Source organism: Hermetia illucens, chromosome 1, assembly GCF_905115235.1.
Source record: "Hermetia illucens chromosome 1, iHerIll2.2.curated.20191125, whole genome shotgun sequence".
NCBI classification, from domain to species: Eukaryota; Metazoa; Arthropoda; class Insecta; order Diptera; family Stratiomyidae; genus Hermetia; species Hermetia illucens.
In genome coordinates, this window is record NC_051849.1 from 1,893,051 (window position 1) to 1,915,832 (window position 22,782).

The window sequence follows — 22,782 nt, forward strand, 5'->3', positions numbered from 1 at the left end:
GACTGCCAGACATAGTACTCCTAACCCAAAGCCCTCAGCGTCCGGGGATCCTTCGAAAGCGAAAACCGCCAAGAATGTCGCCCGCCGGAAACCGGCTAAGAAGTGAAGGTCCACGGGTGTCCCGCTCAAGAGCCAGTACCAGAAGACCATGCATATTCTCAGCAAGATTGCTAAGAATAAGGAGGCCGGTACTGTCGACGAGCGGGATGAAAAAGACCTCGCTAAATACCAGGCGATTGCTGATGGATACAATAGCAAACGCCTGGCTGACGAGCAGAAGACAAAGCCCATCGCTCTAAAACGCAATCGATCTTAAGACGAGGTCGAGAAAGATAAGAAGCGGAGCAGAGTGGGCAAGAGCGCAGACGCTAAGCAACATCCGAAGAAAGTTGCACAGCAACCGTCAGCCGACGGGCCACGTACTGCGAAGCCCTTCAGCGACGTGGCCAGGAGCCACTTACGTGTGGTGCTAGCGGATGGCGCTTCTGCTAGCGGCAAACTAGCGCTGGAGGTGTGGACCAGTGTTGAGACCAGGCTGTCGGGCATGGTCTATGAGCATCTCCTGGACACCGGATGTAACCACCCGGGACTCATACCGCACTTTGATTCATCTCACGTGGTTCATAGGTTCCACGTAATAGCTTGCATGGACCAGTTCTGTAAGGAATTACTCGGTTCGTGTGTCGCTAAGATCAGCGACGCCTGGGAGGGCGTTAAACTCAAAATCATCCCTTACGACGTGATTCCCAGGAGACCGGTCGCTCGCATCTGGTTGCCGAAGATCTGCATGGATAAGGACAAGCTCGTCCAATTCCTGCGCCTTCACAAGGCCGGGATTCCCATGGACGAGTGGGTTGTTATCAAGGAGGAGGAACCTCAGACAAACAGCCAGCCTGTACTATTCCATATAAACGAGGAGTGCCTGGATGCACTGAAAAAGGCCGACTATAAAGTGTGGTTCGGAGTCAGGAATGCAAAGGTAAAAGTGTTCCTCTCTGCAAAACCGGACGACGACCTAGACCCAATCGACGCCGCCAACGAGCTGTTGGAGGAGATGACGATCGACGGTCCAACGGAGACTGACGAACCCCCCAGGCAAGCAGATCATGCTGAGGGTAACGCAAATAAATTTGCAGCACTCGAAGTGCGCCTCGGCTAATCTGCTTGTCTTCCTCTTAGAGGAAGACATCGACATCGCATTAATACAAGAGCCCTGGGTCGGAAACGACCGAACCATCAAAGAGCTTCAAAGCAAATATTTTAGTTTATTCACGGCACAGAAGACGCTGATCAGGATAGACCTAGAGCATGTGTTCTTGCCAGGAAGAGTTTGCACGCTTTCCTGTGCCCGGACCTGAGTTCCAGTGACCTAGTCGTGGTCAAGCTACCTACCTACCCAAGGTTTTATTTTAGGCAATCTTAAAACGCAGAAGAAAGCGACACTAATTATCGCATGTGAATTATGATAATTAATTAATTCATGTTCATCAGGTGGGGAGCTCAATTGTTTGAATATTAAATAGACAATAAAATGCGGATCGTTGACGGGAATTTTCTGTGCGAGTTGCCCAAATATCAATCAAGCTCACGTCACATGCACAACTTAGCCCTTAACATATCTTATACCTTGAACTATTAAGCGATGTTAGTTTGCTAGTTTGAACCAAGCTTTATGAAGCGATCTTTATAGCAAAGTTATTCGAACTAAATCCATAAAGTGGCATGAAAAGCATTCCTGAGAAGAATTTCATTAGTCACAGCTGAATGCAACTGTTCAACGTATAAATGTACAGATGTTAAGAAAATGCGCCTTGAACTAGGTCTTGAAAAAGCTAGTAAACGCTAGAAGGTTGTAATTAAAAATTCAGATGATAGATTGGAACAAGAAACGGTTTCAGATAAAGACTACACACGATACAATATACAATTTCTTAATGAAATTATTGTCGTCAGGCAAAAGAAGGTATTACGTAGATACTTTCGACATGGCAGTTGGAAGTGTGGGTTCAACGAGTTCATTCTCCTTCATATTTTCTTGCTCATTTTCATTTTTATATCTCCATTCTGAATGAGCTCAAGAAGCAAAGAACTTGCTCATCATCCCACTATACATAGTCACCCATTTCTAGGAACGTCCTTTTCTACAGGCTTAGTAATTACCACAATACCAACGTCCATTAACGATATTTTTCAATTTTTTTATCCGGAGCTGGCAGGCTTTGTAGATAGATTCACCTCAATGATAATTCAGGAAACAACAATCGATGATAGGCAAGTCTTCTATAGGTTCCTTCGGAGAATTGAAGCCTTTTCCTACAATTCCTACATACTCGTGTATACATATGTACAAATGTAGGGTAATTGGGTATATGGAGGTATCCGAAGTTATTTATTTTTTCTTCGCAGCACAAAGATGTTGCCCACTGGGTCAGTCATGCAATGCAATCATTATTAAATTTTCACGAGAAACCCTGAGCTACGTAGAAAATTGACAGGACTATGACTAATACTGCAGACCGCCTTTCAATAGGTGGACTGGACACCAACCCCCTGCCCTTGCACGCAGTTTAATTGATCCAATAAACGAAAATTAGGTATTTTCCTGTCCTGTGCATTTGGTTGAGAAATCACCGGGAGTAAATAAACGTCACCTCCAAGGATAACGCTCGCCCGACCGGCTGGAAAAAGTGTAAACAAGTGTAAATATGGAAATTCCTTTTCAATGTGTTATTATGTGCAGAACAATTTTGACTGACGTGCGGCAGTAATTATTGTGCTTTCCAACAAATTGCAATGCCACCGAAACGACGGAGAAAGTTCCACGGATTGTATTACCATTCGTCACCTCCCAAAGGTAAGTTTCATGCGTTGGTGTGTAATTACAGTTTTCAATATTTAACTATGCAAGTGAAAAGAAAAATCTATCTGTAGTTTAGAGTCCCAATAGCATTTTAGATACATTATTTTTATGATGATAAAGCACGGTAGTTTGTGTTTGTTTTCTCCAAGGTGAAATTCTATGTAAAGTTCAAAGTTTACAGCATCATCCTAGTTACCTCGATATCTCTTTCGTCGGCATGGAGAGTACAAAGTCCTTATGGTGGAAGGTTTTCTTTCTGTCAAAGATCCCAATCATAATCAGATTCTTTGTTTTCTTTAGCTAAATCAAACATTTTGAAAATGTAGGTTGAACACAAGGTAATCTTCAGATTTCGAAATTTGGCAAAGAAAGACAAATGCTAGGTTGCCAATCGGTTTGCACGATGATAGTACATATACTAGACCACTGTATAACTAGTTCCTTAATAAGTGCAAAGATATACAAATAAAAACTACGGTAAATGCACCTATTACCCATAGACCAAAACTTTGTCCAAAAGTTTCCATAAAATATAAAAATTTAAGTAAAAAATTGACTTCGAAGATAGTTTCCTTTATTGGCTTATAATTATGTGTTTGTATCTACGTATTTAGAAGACCAACTGGGTCTATAGGAGGACGGTTCCCCTGGAGGTTTGCCAGCCTTAGGCAGCAGCACCAGCTTCTGCCGCTTCCATGGTGCAGGAAAGATACCCTCGGACATGCACATTTGGAGCAGTTCCACGAACATATCTAGTCTACATTTGACGGCAAGTTTGAGAACCTTATTCGGTATGCGTCCAGACCCCCCGCCCCCTGCAGATTTTCAGCAGCTCGTCCCTGGTGACTGGTGGAATCAGCGTCACACTCACGGCGCGCTGGAAGGTGTTAGTACCCCCCTCTTGATGGACCCGTGGATTATTTTCAACAAGAGCACAGGGCACGTGATCTGCGGAGATGAACGGCCTCTGAATCGTTCTGTCACGATTTTATAGGCACTACCCCACTGATTTATGTCCGCTTCCAAACAAAGCTTCGTAAAACGTTCCCTCTTATTCCGCTGGATGGCGAGCTTGTGGTTCTTATGAGCTTCCCTATAGGAATGCTCTGTTCGCCTTTGATCGATCTTACCTATTACTCTTAAAACCGTTCGTCGGGCTGGATGGCAAATCGGCTGGCAAGTTCACTATTCCACCAATAATTGGGTCTTCTAGTAGACGCGTCACATGCTTTAGAAATATCCCGGGCCAACGCAGGGCTAACAAAAGTCAGACCTACAATTGAACCAGATCCCCTTTTCCGATCAGTGTTGAAACGACTAAAGCTGTTGTTACGAAATTTGGTGAGAATATGTATTCTGGGAATACCTTTACATATAACAAGGGGGGGGGGGGTGTCTCCATGAGAAAGGGGGTGTAATTTTTTCACAGAATATGGCCATGTGGGGTATCAAATGAATAGGACCGATTAGTACTTTTGGAAATTGATCTTACTTTTGATATCGAAAGAAACGTAGGGGAGTAAGGGCTAAAAATATGTGCTCCGAAAAGTAGAACAGATCTCGTTCTGAGAACTTATGTAACAGAAAAATCTGTAAAATTCACAATTGTAGACACACACAAAATCTAGGCCACAAAATACATCCCATTCCGATACATGCTCAAATAAAGTTAATAATAGCATATTACCATATTTTAGAAATTTGCCCGAAAATTCCTCTTACCTTAGAACTACAAAATTTGGTACCATTATAAATAATAATACAAGTTTGACGGAAAAGGAATATTATTAACAAAGTTATAGAAGGTCAAAGCTTAGCATTTCACGCTCTATGGCATGTATGATGTCATCATTATATAAAGTGCAAATCGGAAGACGAAAAAGCTGGCATTCGAGAAGAAATTCGACGACTAGTAGTAGCCACAAGGAAAAGAGTGTCGTCCCACCATTAAAAAATCATTGAAGGTCTCTTCATCGAGCGCCTTTGCGGCCTGATCTTCCTCTCGGCGTTCGGTATGTTAATTGTCTACCGTGTGGCTGCCTCCTTATCCTCCTGCAATGATTGAGGTTTATTCGAATGAACTTCTTTTTTTCATTGCAGTCAAAGTCTTCTAGAATTGGGGGCATTTACTATTTCAGGCATTATGCCGGTTATCCCGTCCCTTATTTTCTTCACACAATAGGCATTTGAGTCCTTACTGCATTCCTTGACAATATGGCCTTTATCCCCGAACCTTCTGCATCGATCGGATCGACCCAACCATGAGGCACTTAAAGCACTTCTTTAATGAAATTTATTCTCTCATACGGCAGACAATCTATCCGATTCGAACTTTTCCTGCCGCTAATAGTTTCTGCGCTGCCTCCACAGGTAGTCGCACTGTCGCCGTTTGAGTACTGCCATAGGCTTCCGCCAGACTCACAATGGATTCTTCACCCAGTTCCTTAAACTGAAATAGATATAACAATTGCCTCTGAGCTCAAGCTTCCTCCTTTCTTTACTTTTAGCTTCGTTCTTCAGAACTACTAGCGCACTCTTCTTCCCCTTAAGCGCCTGCTGGTTCCCCAGAGGTCACCATCGCCTTCCCGCAATTTTTTATTTGGTGGCAGGTCGGTGGTACTACGGTTAGTTGTCACTTCGGCCATTTGTGACACTGTTTGAACGGCCGGTTCCAGCTTTTGCTTGGGTGCTCTTTCCTCTTCCCTAATAGCTCTCACCATGCTTTTAATAGTTTAGTATAGGTTGTGCTTCACTTTGGTGAACTCGGGCAGCTCAACTATTTTTGCTCGAAGCTGCATGGAGGTCCTCCATGTCAGGGCTCGGTTCTCTTACTAATTAAGTACTAGCACTGATGAAGGAGGCACGTGGTCTCCGAAACAATTGTATGCGGAAGGAAAATAAAAATATTTATAGTATAAGGAACAATACCTAGTTCTTTTTTTAGTTTATACTCTCTGCTTCAGAACGTTGGTAGGATGTAGACCGTTTTTTTTTTCAGATGTCAGATACGATAACGTTTTATTATTTTCTATGCAGTAAACCACCTATGACAGCATAGCCAGGGTAAAACTGTACACGGCCATGAGAGAATACGGTATCCCGACGAAATTTATGAGACTAACTAGGTTGACCCTGACCAGATAAAAGCAGCTTACCAGATAAAAGCACAAGGATCACTCTCGAGACCATTCCACATCAACAACGACCTAAAACAAGGGAATACCCTATCATGCATCCTCTTTAACCTGGCACTGGAAAAGTGATCCAGTAAATGCGTAAACTTTGAAATCGTTGATAATTTCTCCTATCTAGGGTCGAAAATCACAACCGAAAACAGCTTGCCAGTCCTCATTTATGCCTCGAAGACTTAAGTTCTTAGCAAGGCAAATTGCAAACTGTTGGCCCCCGACATGAAATTGAACGATTCTGTAGCCTACATAATGATGAAATCTATGCGCGATACCATGAACATCAGGTTGTGGATAAAATCCGTCTCAATAGGTTGCGGAGGGAGGGTCACTTAATCCGTATGGATGGGGAAAAGCCCGAAAAGTCTATAAGGGCAATATCTATGGTAGAAAAAGAAGACGAGGCAGACCCTGCCTGAGATGGAACGATGGTGTACGCCAGGACGCCAGAAAGCTTTTAGGGATATCTAATTGGTGAACCTCGGCGCAAAACCGAGAAGTCCGAAATTCCTTATCAATGCACGCCTAGACCAGATACCGGTTGTTGTGCCGTTGATGATGATGATGATTGATGTCCTGCGAATCGACGGTCGATGTTCAGGTGCGATGGTTTCATAAGGAACGGCTTTGCAATCAGTGGTGGTGGTAAAATGTTGACATCTTATGAGAATATACTCGATTTACGTTTTATTGTTCCCACTATAAAATGTGGGAAGATTAGACAATCGTTTGATGAACCATGTATTCATAAGTACAAAGTCATCGGTGTCCGCAAAATCGATTATACGCTCGCCACCCTCATTGCGCGCTCCGAACCCCTTTCCCCCATGGCACCTGTTACCGTCTGCGTTTTCACCCACATGACCATTAAGGTCGCCGGCAATAATAATATAGTCGTCAGCAGGCACGTGACAAGTCTTTTCATCGAGGAGTTGCCAGAAGGCATCTTTCTCGGCATCAGGTCGACCTGTCTGTGGTGCGTATGCGGTGAAGAAGTGAATAGTGCGATCAGCTGATATAATGGTGAGCTTCATCAGTCGATCATCAAATCGTTCGACTTCTTTAATGACATCACGGAAACCCTCTGAGATGGCAATGCTAACAGCGTATTGAGTGTGTGGGCCCAAAATAGAGAAGTTTATAGCCATTTTTAACGCGTTCTTTATCGCGGCTTGTGGCACCAGACCATCGGCTTTCTTGTAAAGCGCAGATATCAATCCGCCTTTTCCGAAGGGCTCTTGTCAGTTCCTCGGTCTTTCCAGTTAGGATGCCAACATTTAGCGTGCAGGCACGTATTTGTTTTGTTCGACTTACTTACTTACGTCCTGACGCCGTCTATGCATCGAGAACGTTTGCCCATTTCTCGACAGAACCGGAGCCCGCCCTGCCGCGTCGGCTGAAGAGAATACCCTGGCATTTTTCCGAGGCTTATTACGCGATCTGAACATGTTATTTCTAACGACATTGGATGCATATTCTTGGTCGGCCTGTCGTGGGATCTGTCACCAAGAGAGATCAGGTAGGATTTAGCATAGTGGAAGAAATCCAACTATTCTTTATTTATCTCTTTCTCTGATTTCGACACTTCATTTTTGTTTTACTGAAGATAGTACAAAGTACGTTGCCTCAAACCTTTCTCCTTTACCTGGGCTTAGGACCAGCATGCTATATTAATAGAATGGAGGAGTTGGTGAGAAGTCAAAAGTACCAGTGAATAAGTCACACATTGAAAAGGGGCATGCAATGAAACTCACTATCTCAACTTGGCCAGCGAGTGAGTTGTCCTAGAGTTATATGGCACAGAACAGGAGAAGGTGGCAACTACAAGTGCATTCATGCATTTACTCAAACAACAGCGTTATTGCGTATTTCCAAAATCAAATTCCTTCAGGCAAGTAATTTCTCCATTAGCATTAAAGCCAAAGAGTATCGTATTAAACTTCCCATTATTAGAGATATCACAGCAAGTCCAAGTTGTTCTTCCAATGGAAAATGATTTTCAATTATCATAAAACTGTCATACTAGATAATGACATACTTAAAATATATGACTCCTGCGCTATTTGCTCATTTGGATGCATGGAATATTGACGCAGTTCTTTATTATTGTCATTTTTTTATTTCATTTTTAGTGAGACTAGTCTCACGAACATTGCACTTACTGTTATTGAAGTTGGTGGGAGGAGATCAATCTGTAGCTCATGCCAAAAAGAGGGCCACAAGCCCATGCGACTGTCTACCTTCCATCCTTTGGCCGCTGATAGAATAATAAGGTGTTACCTCAAAATTAGCCTCGCTATTCCAGCAAGAAAAGGGCCGCATCTCAGCAAACTCGATTTCCTAATCCAGCCCCTAAAGGACAAGTGCATATGGAAATTTCCAAAATGCTATCAACATAGAAACGGTGATGTAAACCTATTTTTACGTTTCTCATAATTTCACCAGAAGTCCTTACCACGTTGTTGAACACACAATTTGAACGAGAAAGAGGTTGTTCAACAGATTATTAATTCCAACTTGACTCAGTAAAATCGAAATCTATGAATAACATTAGTGACACAGGCAAATAACCTCAAGGACACGTCACCTTGGCCACCCATCTAAATGCCTCATCATCGCAGACCAACATTTTACTGCTTTCCAATTCTCATTTTTCTTTTTTCCGAATTTATTAAAGAAATATTATTAATGGACTGTTGTTGCAGCATGTAGGTGTTCTCACACGATTTAGGTGACCCTATTGCGTGCCACGAAAGCATACATAAATTCAGTTCTTCGCTTCTTTCCCCACAACTCGGACGTGTCCTTTGGATAGCAGTTAATTTGTATATTTCAATTGTTGGCATAGTGTCCACACAGTTTATCTACCTGGAAGGTTTGTCAACTGTACATTCACAAAATCGATTTACTTTCAATACCCATAGGTCACTAATAGCTTCCATCATACTTCCTTCGGACTAGCTTAATCGAAGGCTCAAACCATTCGCTAGAATTACCAACGTATGCTTCCCGCTTACTCACTGAAACATTCATTAATTGACCATTCCATTGAAACTGGTTAGGGAATCTCCATTTTTCCCGGTGACAAGTAGTCAGTAAAATTTCGAAAGTATTCGGCATCTGGTTCTCGTTCAGTTCGGAGCAGTATTCAATTATTCTGGATTGGGACACTTTATAGATTTCGTTATCCTGCAGAGAAGCTTAAAAGGAGTCTTGTACCGGCATAAGGCTGCAAATGTAAGTATTTATGTTTAGTTGTGTATCTTCGGTTTTCTAAAGCCATTTATCGGTGTGACTATGTCCTGCTCCGCGTTCATATCCTAATTAGTGATTTATGAGCTTACAACAAGGACTAAGGACCTTGAGACCGTTATTGATTTTTACTATTAGCAGAATTCTTCCATAAAGAAAAAGTTAGCACCGCTTCTGCTTGCGTGTTTATTTATGAATTCGCAATTATTATTTATCACACCTTCTACGTTATATGCACCTCAGTCATGACAAACTCGGGGGTGCTTCGTTACTTCATATAATTTTCCATAATAAGCGAGTTCTCTTCAGTGTTAAATGCTTTCTAGGAGTTAGAAGTGTTCGTTTTCATACAAAAAACTTTCTGCATGAAAAATGAAAGTTTGGTGTGAGTTGGAGTGATTTTTGTAAATATAATATTTCCCGGCATATGCGGCTTCAGCCTCGGGTTGAGAAAGAAATATAAATTGAGTGCATTGTGTTGAATCTTGATAAATTTGATACCGCATTTCTTTATGTACGAGTATACCCACACAGGTCGGAGAAGGGGGGGGGGGGGGGGGGGGTGGAAAGGGGGATCCCTCCGGGCCCAGACTTTTATCAGGGACCCGCAGTACAAATTTCAATAAAGAAAAGGATAATATAGGGCCCAGCATAATTTTTAACCCAGCCTCATATAATTTTCACCCCGAGCCCGAATTTTTCGCATAATTTGAACCCCGGGCCAAGCCACATATATGTAGATGTTGACCACATGAGCGTAAAAACATATGCATATATGTATGCAGTTTATAAGGAAATTTATTAGATTATCCCCCCCCCCTCCCCCCACACAACATTATTAATTCAAAAACTTTCGAACGTTTCGTGGCTCAAAAAAAAACCCCTAAAGAAAGTTTCTCCATTGACCGCTTACATATATATTTCAGTATTATTTGAAATTTATGAGTACATATATATATACATAATTTCCATAGAAAAACGCCTGCAATCCAACAAGTCCTGCATACATTCTCTTACATACCCATATAGACATGCATAATGTGATTCAATATTTTTCCTCCACGAATGACGTTAAAGATTGCTTGGATGGGGATGAATGATGGTCATTAGGAGGTAGTTAAGTCAAACAATTGTTGTTAGGGCGGCATTTTTAGTTACCATCTCATGTTAATTTCCGTTGAAAAGTTCGAAGGCAATAGTTCACTGAATCGTGCATAGTGTAGGCGATTGAGGGATGCCGAACACGTGCCACCACCCGCTTTTGTTCGATTATTCTGAATGAACTCTGGTCAACTCAAACTTGATTGAATCTAAATTTCCTCTTACCTTTTTATAGGTCGAGCTCGAAATAGACTTGTATAAACTTCCACAAATACCATGAAGATACCTTGATGGCATGAATTGGTCATAACTACTATTTTTGTCAAACCTTTTACACATGAATGAGTTCAAAATTCAACAATCGAGCGGACAATAGTGCAATTAAGGGTAACGATGTTGTCCTTAACTCAAACGCAGATTAAAACCTTGTCGGAACTCTTTACAAAGTTAGCTGTTCAACTGAAGAAAGGATAATAATAATAATGAACAATTCATATTTTTCTATGAACACTGTGGACTGTTCGATTCCATGCAACTTCGCCCAGTACAATTCCTGCAACTATTCCTCATCTTTCCCTAATATCATGACCATAAACCCCTTCCGATTCCATAAAGAGGTCCTGGTCCATAGAACGGCATTTCTGCTCCCTTCTTGACCAACTCATCAGCTGCCTGATTGCTTTCTAACCCAATATCATCCCCCTGCCCCCCTCAACTCAGAGTATCCTACCTTGTTGCGGAGCAAAATGTATTTAACTTATTAAAGCATTCCCATACCAGCCTAGAATTACACTGGTTGCACCTGAGTGCTTTGACAGCTGCTGGGCTATCATTTAGGATCGCAATGTAAAGTGGTTTTTCCTTGGATCAATGAACTCTTGCGCATACCGCTCCCTCTGCGTGAAGAACCCGTCAGAATACCAGATAATCAGATGCTAATTAAAGCAGTAGATCGCTGTTCTTCCACTCGGACCTCTCTGTTGCTCCATCGAACCTTAAATTTCGAAATGAAACTTTATTTACTTTATCCCTCAATATCAGTAATTCGGAAAGTTTTCGTTCGGTTTAGGCAGCTTTCCAACTCAATGATACTTCGGGACATACTAAAAATTGCCCTACTCGCCTGCAACAGTAAGGCAAGTCAATCTCAGAAGGAGCTAATGGGACGCCATTGGTCATGTCCTCATAACACCAATGATGCAAACAAAACCCAATCTATGAAATTGGTGTAACTCCCTCAACCATTCCTTCCAATTTTTTAATGTCATAGCCATGAACCCGATTCAGATTCCACAGAAGGGTCCTGATCCGTGTGAAGGCATCCCTGCTCCCTTCTTGGCTAATTCGTCCACTGCCCCATTGCCTTCCTACCCAACATGGCCTGGAACACAGAGAATACAAACCTTATTGAACGAGCGGGAACGAGCGTATCCAGTCTCTCAAGGCATTTCCATACCAGTTTAGAGTTCACCTCGTTGGACCTAAGTGCCTTGATGCCTGCTTGGTCAGAATAGCAATGTTCTGCCCACTGTAGTTCTTTTAGAGATTAAAGGAGACACATCTGTCTATGACGTATATTTCCGCCTGGAATAAGCTAGTGTACTTATTCATTGGCTCCAACTACATTTTCCTTGGACCAATGCCCCCGACACCCGTTCCCTCAGCTGTGAAAAATCCATACGTGTACCAAGTAATCAGTTGCTGGTTTAAGCCGTATTCCACAGCCACGCTCTCCCAGTTTGCCTCGTTACTCCAACGTGTTTCAAACTTCTTATCAAAGTGAAGAGTGAAACCTTGTTATCATGTTGTCCTTTGGTACCAATAATTCTAGGTACTGCTTAGAAAAAATGTCGATCTCCTAGCTCCCCGACTCACTGATACCCCCCCCCCCCCACCCTGAAAATTGCCCTCCTTGCCTGCATCTGTATGTGCGAATGAAGAAAAGTCAATCCCAGAGGGACCTCCAGGGATACCGTCGGGCATGTTCTCATTGCGCTACTGATACACACGCAGTTTGGAGTTTGTATAACTCTCTGGCTTGTTGGTGAAAGTACCTAGTTTGGCCGGAAAGCGGTCCACAAACAAACGTGGGCCTCTCCAGACGGGACCACTTTCAACCAACTTGACCAGGTGTTGATCGAACGCCGCCCCTTCTCAGCCTTGACAAATGTCAGAACATATAAAGGGCCAATACAGACTCACATCACCATCTCCTTTTCATAGTACTCCGAGCTCGAATTGTTATTCTAGCTCGGAGTACTGGGTGGTATTTTTGCACCACCTAAAATCCACTCTGACAATCAGGTGAATGTTAACACTGAAGCCATCCACAGCACAGCCCTCAGTAACTGCAGTCAACAGAGATTCTGGAAATGAAGCATCAACAAATGCTCTTCACAACCACCTGAAGAGCATTATCATTGATACGGCCACAAACATACTTGGCCCCATGAATGTAAGCTAGCAACGAAACGGAAGAATGCTGCATACCGAGTAATGTAGCATTCTCAAAGAATGCGGTCATGCACAGGGAGTTATCACGAACTCCATCGAGCGGAGAAACGACTTCACAGACGGAAAAAGAAAGCCTGGAAGAACCAATAGGTTTGTGAACTGGAAGAGTACTGAGAGCAACCACTCTAGGCGCGGAAGTTTTACCAACAAGTCAGCAATGCTTATCCTGTTGAGACAAAGAGAGAAATCTGATTTCCGACAAGATGGGCATATTGGACCGACGGGTTGAGTACTTTGATGAACTGCTCAACAACAATAACCGTGTAATTCATTGGCTTAAAAATCATAAGTCGCCAGGAACCGATAGAATTACAGCCGAATTGGTTAAATATGGAGGCGACCAATTACACCAAGAGGCCCATCAACTTATACTCAAGGTGTGGGACGATTGACAACGGGGCATTATCTGTCTCATACATAAAAGGGGAGATATCACGCAGTCCAACAATATCACATTGCTGAGTAGCATCTATAAGATATTTTCCGCTATCTTGCTTGGCCGGATAGCCCCATACACCCAGAACATCATTGGCCCATACCAGAGAGGCTTCACTCCAGGCAAATCAGCAACATATCAGATTTTCTCTCTGCGGCAAGCGATGGAAAAACTGTTGGAATATGGACAACAATTGCACGATCTTTTCATCGACTTTAAAGCCGCCTATGATAGCACAGCCAAGATAAAACTGTACATACATACCATGAGAGAATTCGGTATCCCCACGAAATTGATAAGATTGACTAGGCTGACCCTGACCAATGTGCGAGGCCAGATAAAAGCAGCAGGATCACTCCCGAGACCATTCAACATCAACAGCGGTCTAAGACAAGGGGATGCCCTATCATGCGTCCTCTTTAACCTGGCCTTCGAGAAAGTGATCCGTGATGCTGAGGTAAATGCGAGAGGGGTGATCCTCTTTAAGTCCACTCAACTACTGGCCTATGCTGACGATGTCGACATCGGCAATATCATAGGAAGAACGACCCGAAACGTACAAACTGCCTTCGTCCAGATCAAGCGGGCGGCACGAGATCTCGGGCTGCACATCAATGAAAGCAAAACGAATATATGGTGGCAACGTCAGCACCAAAAACCAACCAACCAACAACACCAAATCGCACTGGTCAAACGGGAAGATAAAGTTAGGAGACTACAACTTTGAGGCCGTTGATAGTTTCTCCTATCTAGGGTTGAAAATCAAAACCGATAACAGCTATGCCGATGAAATCCGCGCACGATCGTTGGCAACCAACCAACTGTTCCGCTCGAAACGTTTTACCATAGGGTCAAAGCTCTTACTGTACGAGACGATGATCTTGCCACTCCTCATGTATTCCTCGGAGATTTGGGTTCTTAGCAATAAAAGTTGTGAACTCTTGGCCGCGTTCGAGAGAAGAATCCTCCGAGGGATTTTTGGCCCCTACATGAGGATGGACGATTCCGTAGCCTACATAACGACTAAATCTATAAGCGATACCATAACCGTCTGGTCATTGATAAAATTCGGCTCAATAGGTTACGATGGGCGGGTCACTTAATCCGTATGGATGAGGATGATGCAGCCCGAAAAGCTCCTGCCTGAGATGGAGCGATGACGTACGCCAGGCCGCCAGACAACTTTTAAGGATACCCAATTGGTGGACCTCGGCGCAAAACCAGGGAGTCTGGAGTTCCTTTTTAAGGCAGGTCTAGACCGAATACCGGTTGATGCGCTGTTAATGCTGATGACGTGTCGCCTTAATCAGTGCTTAGTTTTAAAGGGAGACGAAACCCACAATTGTTTTATTTATATTCACTCCCCTAGGTATGGGGGGGTGATTAAACCCTCATCCACTTTTTCCTCCAATCACATGTCAGGCCGATGGAACAGATGTTTTAATTGTGCCCACGAGTGGGTCTCCTGATGAATTTGAAACCAAGGAGTAACCATTACCTTGATCCCTCCTTCCTTCAGGTGCTATCCAAAGTATACGTCGAATGAACCAAAAGGAACATGGAAGCACAGTGGTTATAAAACCTTGCAGCCGTTGTGTTTCGCTTTTAGTAAACGTGACGAAAAATGGAGAAAATTCGTTTGCACAAGAAATTGTTTGGTTAAATTAATTTGCTGCTGAATCGCTTCAGCCCAAACTTCTCAATTTTATCAACTCCTGACGTCTTCAAATTATCTTACTTTTGAAGGGCTACTTCAACATTATATTTTCAGATATTTTTGATACTAAGAGTACTAGATGTTGCCTGCCCTTTGCCGAGAGATCTTTTGGTACCTGTGGATGTGGTTAGATCATACCCCGCATTCCTGCTGCAGTACCTCGAGGATGTCAATGATTTGGATATTAAAGATGGTAGAATCCAATGACGTCCGCACCATGGCTTTTCGACTTTCTGTCTAGGATACGAAGAAATTTCCTAAAGATTGCAGTTAGACCATTGCTGATGTGATCATCAGTCACCTGTGATGAGGAAGAAGGTAAAGGAGTTGTTGGCCTTGTAGATTACGAGGCCAATCTGCATAAAGAGTAATATGGAAAGACACATGGGGAGGTAAATTGGAGGTGAAGACAGATGAATCTGGTGAGGTCTGCAGGGAATGATTCAATTTTTTTTTCAAGGTATTTCGAAGCCACTAACATCAAGAATAAGGCATAATAATTGCTTCTGTGTGCAGGCCCTACCTGTGCCCAGACGCGAAATTCAATATTTTTGCCGCATTTCCAACCTGTACGGAAAGTACTCTATATGGTTTTTCGTTGTCAACCATTATATTATTAACCTACCCAAAATAGTGATTGTTTCCCAATGTTCTCACACTTTGACATTTAGTAGAAAAAAGTTTGTTCGTTTCCTGACGAAAGTTATGGTATTGGACTTTCCTAGATTCAGCGGCAGTTTCAGTCTGTCACACTTATCTGAAAACGCATTGGCCTGCCATTGTATGGTCAGCCTTATCCCTTAAGTCTCTGGATGCCACGATAAGAAGACCGTTGGCATACTAAACGATCTCTATTTTTTCCTTTTAGCTGCAAGGATGAAGAGTAGCAGGTGGTTGATACCCGAAGTGGTGAAAACAGTTGTCTAGAAACCAAAGTCAACCTTTCACCATGACATTGACCAGTCTAGCAAAAGGATTTCTGAGATAAAATGAGTTGAAAGATATTTGAATTAATTAGGTTTCTATTCGAGCAAAAGTACTACTTTGCTTGTAGTTCCTTTCGGAGGTTTAACCTGGAACCAAAAATTTAAAGGTTCCTAAAGTTCGTTGAATGTGGTGTATATTGTGTTGTCTGTCACTGTTGCCGACTGCGCCTTGCCCTTATCTAAAGCTCCGTTGAATCACGCGAGCTATACTGATTCTTAAGTGTGTGGGGATTTTTCTTTAGGATGCCAACATTCTTTCTGACTGTTACCACTGCGAAAGGGAAGCTCATTAATTGAAACCATGCGTTATTCAACATGCAGTCTTTAGGGTTTCGTTCCTTGGCTCCATCTGTTCATAGCTCATGTGAAAACAACGAAGGCGACTATTGAGTCTGGATGCGGCTTGTTTTGATTTCAACAACAGCTTCAGGTCGGCAGACCACCAAAATTTGTGGTCTCTCCAGCTGGACTGAAAAGTTGATAACTGACTTTGACTGTTTGTAAAAATTCACTGAATCAAGGATGAGAGTAACTGTACCTAATCTGGCTTTACTTTGAGTGTGCGCAATTTTGAAACCGCAAAGGAGGAGTGACGGAAATTGGTTCATACGGAGGAAGTTATCCTCATCAGTTTCAATCCTCATAGATGATGCGGAATCATAGGGATTTGGTTGGAAAAGCACTTCGTGTCATCATCTTTTTTAAGATTTTGTGTAAAACAAAACCTTATTAAAATCGGTTTACTGTCTATTTGTCTGTCTGCCAAACGTACTTTTCTTAGAAATGGTTGTAACGAATAACACCAAATTTCGTGAGGAGGTGGCAACTGTGAATGTCAACGCATGAGCGAGTCAAATCATTCAACGTGGAAATTAAGAGGGGAGGGGTCTCCTACAAAATGGAGCGGGTAAATTTGTTTATCAAATGTGATCATCAGCAGAAGATGAATTCGAATCCGAATAATCAAAAGCATAATTAACTGCTGAGTGGGTTTTTAAATTGAATAATGGATTGTAGTCACCCCAAAGTAGAGTTTATATCACTTAATATCATATTGAATTCCACATTGTTTTTGAAAATGAGGTTTGGTGCTTAGGGACAGGTTCTTAGTTTTATAAGTCATTTCCAAAGTCACTCCCACTCTCTTTGCACTAAAGGCGAACGTCTGAGGAAGATGTCTTGTGGGATCCCAGCAGGACTATCGTATGGCGAGGATAAATGTTGCTGAACTTTAAACTCAAATCGGATAAAAAAGTGTATTCACCCGAAGGACCTTTTCGGTTGGCAAAATAAAAGTTTGGAATGGAATTATTTCTATCAGAGTCATTATCAATAATTGATTTAATGGTCCGGAATAGGCCTATATCTACCAAGAAGGAGAGGATATTTGTTTTCTAGGCGTGGGTGTGGTTTGTGCCCATTTCTAGGTCGTCCAACAAACAATGGCTATTAATAGAGGGCAGGAAAGGACTAACATATCCAGAGTATTTCTTTAGGGTAGTGATCGGAATTTTGTCATTCATAATCCACCACTGCGACTTGACAAAATGAATAGTCAAATCGAGCCAAGCGGTTGGGAGAAGCGAGTACTGGCATAGTCAGATTTGGCTGGTTTTTTGGAAGTATGATGTTAATGATTTAAAGGTAATAATTGATCTGGTAATTTCGGTAGGTTTTTGCGAAACTAGTTGTGAAGAACCTTTGCTGTTTCTGGGGCGAGAAGTTTTTGCAGAATATCATTGCGACTGGTACTTTTGCCAAGTCAAGGGTTGATTTTCCTAGTAGTATTTGGAGTTAGTTCTATATTAGTCAAGCAGTTGTTGAGACGAGTGGTATATAGGGTGAGAATTTTCTTGCCAATTTAAGTATCAGTTTGACCGTGTCATCACAGCCAGTAGGACATGTTATCACAGCTCAATACTTTTTTTAGTCAGTGACAGTTTGGTGGAATTTCTGGTACGAATATTTCTTTTAAAAGCAAGAGTATTTTAAAAGTGATGAAACAAAGGAAGACATTTTTATAGAGAAGTGTAATTTGTTTTTGCAAATAAGAGCAGAATGAGTGCTCTACAGCCTGACGGCTTTACGAAGGTGAAGCGAAAAAAGCGTCAGACAGCCCAACCGTTAAACTTTAGCTTGACAGCCCGGACACGGCGGCGATACCGCGTCTGAAACGAAGCCATCCAGTCACTGCGAGTCTGACTCGCAGTCAGTGGATGGCAAGGAGTACGCCATCGGTAGACACGATTTGCGAGTCGGTCGGCCTCCGAAAAGAAGACAAGGGACTAATGAGGAAACTCGAGGAAGCCTTCGAAAACAACAGGCATCAAGATGAATGCATCAATGAGCTGACTTTCGTGATCGTGTCGCTAGAGGCCACGATGCCAACCCGATGCCAGCAACAAGAAAAGAGAGTAGCTAGACTTGACTACGCGCGTGGATAAGTTTCCACTTGCGCTCCCAACGGGGTCCCAGCCCGAAGCCTTCTCCACCCACACCGAAGCCAAGAAACTAAGCCCCACCAACGCGGACAAGCAATCATCACCCGAGGAGACGAGGCAATCAACCGCTACCACCAGCTGTGCAACGCCAAGAAACAAACAGGAGGTAACTCGAAAAATCCCTCCACTTGTTTTCGTCGAGAACCCTGAAATATTTAAAAACTTCAAACAAAACATTTCCCGCGCCCTCCAATTATCACCAGAGGAGACGAGGAAATCAATCCCTACCACCTTCAGTGCAACACCAAGGAACAAACAGGAGGTAAGTCTAAAAATCCGCTTCGCTTCGAACAAATCAGAGATAAACAGGTACTACAATGTAAAAATTGCCAGCGCATAGGACACTCGTCCACCTGTGTTCTTCGCAAATGCCGCACGAAGCGGAACCTCCCCCCAAACACCGACTCGTATAGCCCACCCCACTACCATCTCCAATCCTGACTTCGTTGAGTTCGCTAGGAAATCTCAAGAATTCCTGCAGATGTACAACACAATGATCGGTATCTTGACATCCATTAATGAACATTGAAATAATCGAGTCGAACATCAACTCCATCATCGGCCGAGCTCACAGACACGAGTTTGAGTTATTTCCTGGCGAGCGCAAACCCTACATAGTTCTCATATGTGAAACTAGATTGAACACACCGTCCTTTCGCAATTTCAAACTTTTCGGGAGTGAGCGAGCATAAACCAACCCTCAAGACCCCAACGCCTGCAGTGGAACGGTCATCCTCATCTCCAGAGAATTCACTCACCTCCCGATACCTTCAAATCAATTGAAGCCCCCCTCATTACCTTTTAATCCCAATCAACCTCGGTTTTCGTCACCTCCGTCTACTGCCCCAACCACTCCCTCGGCAGACACGACTTCATTGATGTCAAGTCCCTCTGCGCCTCTTAACCCCGCCCTCCCGAAAGCAGTGGTTCTTAATTATCGATAGAGATCTCAACGACAGACATTCGTCCTGTTTCGATGCACGGTCGAACCAGGACGGGGAACAACTCCACTATTTCCTCACAACCACCCATCCCATAATCCACCTAGCCCATTTCAACCTAGCTCTTCCAACCTTCAACAATGGCTACTACAATTTTTCCCTTGACCACTTCCTGATTAGCAGTTGCTTAACTATCATATTATTCCCAACCCAATCACCTTTCCCTTCTTCGAAACAGTCCCTGGCATCAGTAACCATGATCATCCTAGATCACGTTTTGGGAACGCCATGGCGCCCATCGCCTCCTCCAAAAATAGAAAATCGATTGGACTTGACGTCCTAAGGAATGCGCTCCTCGCATTGCTCCTATGATATCCTTTATCATCAACCACTGCCTAGCAAATGCCCACTTCCCAACAGATTCGAAGAGTGCTTGGATAGCTTCCATCCCAAAAGAGAACCAAAACTTCCGATAACTACAGGCCTATCTCGATCTTATCATCCTCCGTCAAGATCTTCGAGAGGACCATAATCGCACTCATTGGCGAGCACTATGACTCCTATCACACACTCCCCAAATTTCACTTCGCCAATCGACTCAAATACTCGATTGAACATGCCCTCCCCGTGCCCAAAACGGACGTTCTCCGGGGCCTCAACCGGAAACCGCCGGCCATAGCCTGTGTCCTTGACATAAGGATGGTTTTCGACTCCGTATGGCAACATGGACTCGTTTATAAGCTTTCCGAAGTCCTCCATTTCCATCCGCACCCCTGCAAGTTAATTCTTCGCTTTCATGACGGGCCGAAATTCCAAGTTCAACTCCAACAGTACCTTTCCTCTCCTTACCCAAGTCCGGCTGGCAACCATCAAGGATCAGTCCTCTCCGCTAGCCTCTTTCCCCTGTTCACCGCAGACCTACCCAAACCCAACCCGAATCCTCCAATACGCGGATGACCTCATCCTTTATACCTCCACCAACAACATCCCGGCCGGTGAAGCCCGCCTAAATTCCTATTTGGACGAGCATTACCAGTACTTCGCCCGTTGAAAACTCTTCCTAAACCCACAGAAATACAAAACTATCGTATTCAGCGGTAAAATAGGGATGACGCGGAAAATAGGGAGTGACATATCAACACTATCCCTCAAAATTCACAACGCCCCAATCCCTATCCCAATCACCTACCTTGGGGTCACTATAAATTCCCGCCTATCGCACCTCCCACAAATCACGAGGGCACTAAGCCGTGTAATATTTCCTTTTCCCAAACCTCTCCCGCATGCACCCCATCCCAACCCACATCCAAGTCCCCCCCCCCCCCTCCCCCCCTATCTAAAATTCTATGAGTGGAAGTTTTTTTCAACTTTTGCTCCAAAATAATTTGTCAATTTTTCCTTAGAGTACTTTTCTAATGTTTATATCTTAGTTGTTAGTTTATATCTTATATTAAGTCAAACTGTTAAGGTAGTTCATACGTTTAGTTTAATTTAGCTTTTAGCTTTAGAATAGGGAAATAAAAATGTTGTTTTCCGCAAATGTTGTTTGTCGTACTTCAGGGAGGAGTAATGTGCAGAATATCTATTTTTAAATATTCTCGTCCGGAAAGGAGGTAATATTCCCCATTATTGAAAGTACGTTTTTGCCCAAGTTGGTTACATACTGACTGAATCGCTTCAGTGTATGGACGAACTGAGCTGTCTATGGTGTCATTCGATAAGAGACGGTTTTAAGGGGGTCATCCCGTGTGAAGACCGTTTTTTTTGGCTTTTTTTAGAAATTTTTTGTGAAGAACTGGATAAAGATACAAATACGAATTTTTCATCATAGATTAATTAATATCTTGAGCGCACATAGTAATTTTCGTAGCCCGATCGCATAGTTTGTTATTGAAATACAGAACAATGTATACACCCATCGCCAAAAAAAGGTGTTTTCCTGCTGCCACGCTAGAAGGCGCTGTGATCATCTTAAAAAAAGTAAAAGGCATTTTAATGTAGAAACTTAACTACAGTCCGCAAACTAGGATTATTTAAAAATATTAAAAGCTAAATTTTTGGTGGCGTGTTAAACTTTTTTTTGTGAATTTTGGTGTTTTTTCACGGTTTCTTTAATGAATAAAAAAAAAACTACTGAATCAATTGCAATTATCCTAGTTTGTGAACCGTAGAAATATGTTCTGAATAAGTCGTGAAAATTTCAGAGAATTTCGTTGGATAGATTTTAGGCTATGGTGGCAGCCGATTTTCAACATGCGGTTTCGAGAAAAACTCATTTAAAAAGTAGAATTCGACTTTTAACCATAAAATCTTAACTGGCTGTAAATCTGCTATACCTAATCCATAAACCTTAGGTTTCTTCAAGAAACACATGTATAGCCTTGGCTTCAATTCTTGTCCTTTTAGCAAAGTCATTCGAACATCATTCGGGCCGACAAATACAAGCTTTATTACAAGGATCGACATAAATCTGGCATATCACTTATCACGTGTTCAACACTATTACTTCCAAATTACTCTGAATATCAAAAAATCACTTTACCCATATATTTTACACAATATCTAGATATAATTCATGTCAAAAAAAAAAAATTCGATTCCACGAATCCGACACCCGGGGTGACCCCCTTAATAAAGTTGGATTGGGAAATGTTTGGATTAAATAACTGAAGGAGTCATCTTTAGGTTTTTGAAAAAAAGTTCATTTAAGTGATGTGAATTAAATACCAATTTCAATTTCAAAGCATAACTCGAGGATTTGGTCCTCCGTAAGAGAGCGTCAGCTAAGCTATACTCCCCTTCGGTAGACCATTTCAACATAACAACCCCAAAAAACTCAGTGTGTGCCAGTCAATTGTGTACATGATCACAAATTAAATCTTTTCAAAAGGCTAAAGTTATCATAATATCCATTCAACCTTAATATTTTTCTATTTCAGTTTTACCAATGAACGGTAACAGCAACTCATCAAAAACTAGTGGGCGTGATGATAGCAAGGAAGGTGAGATTTCAGAAGTTCAAGTCTTTTTCTATATAAATCACCTGTAAAAATAACACCAGCATTTTTAGAAAGTGTGCACCTTATTTCTGAAATGAATGTAGCACGGGTGATTAAATATGAATTGAATAACTTCAAACGAAAGTTTGTTCCACTTTCAGCGAGAATCGTACCACTTCCTTGAAGAGGGTACTTTCGTTCCTACCTAGAAAAAAATAGACAAATTTATAGGTTTTTAAAATTACACCATCCATTTGTAATCCCAATCGATTCTCCTTGGAATATGC

General features: G+C 42.5%; 1 protein-coding gene across 11 annotated transcripts in view; it reads left to right on the forward strand.

Annotated features, from left to right (window-relative positions):
• LOC119651140 overlaps nt 1-22,782 on the forward strand; it is a 114,034-nt gene that overhangs the window by 26,734 nt on the left and 64,518 nt on the right. For 4 of the 11 annotated variants that reach the window (XM_038054543.1, XM_038054592.1, XM_038054585.1 and 1 more), the window contains exons 2-3: nt 2,407-2,854; nt 22,436-22,498. In XM_038054543.1, coding sequence (XP_037910471.1) covers nt 2,794-2,854; nt 22,436-22,498 — 124 coding nt within the window. In that variant the 5' untranslated portion in view covers nt 2,407-2,793. Of the gene's footprint in view, nt 1-2,406; nt 2,855-8,841; nt 8,924-8,983; nt 9,286-22,435; nt 22,499-22,782 lie in introns of those variants that run through there. The other 7 variants (XM_038054618.1, XM_038054608.1, XM_038054602.1 and 4 more) reach the window with 6 other exon arrangements.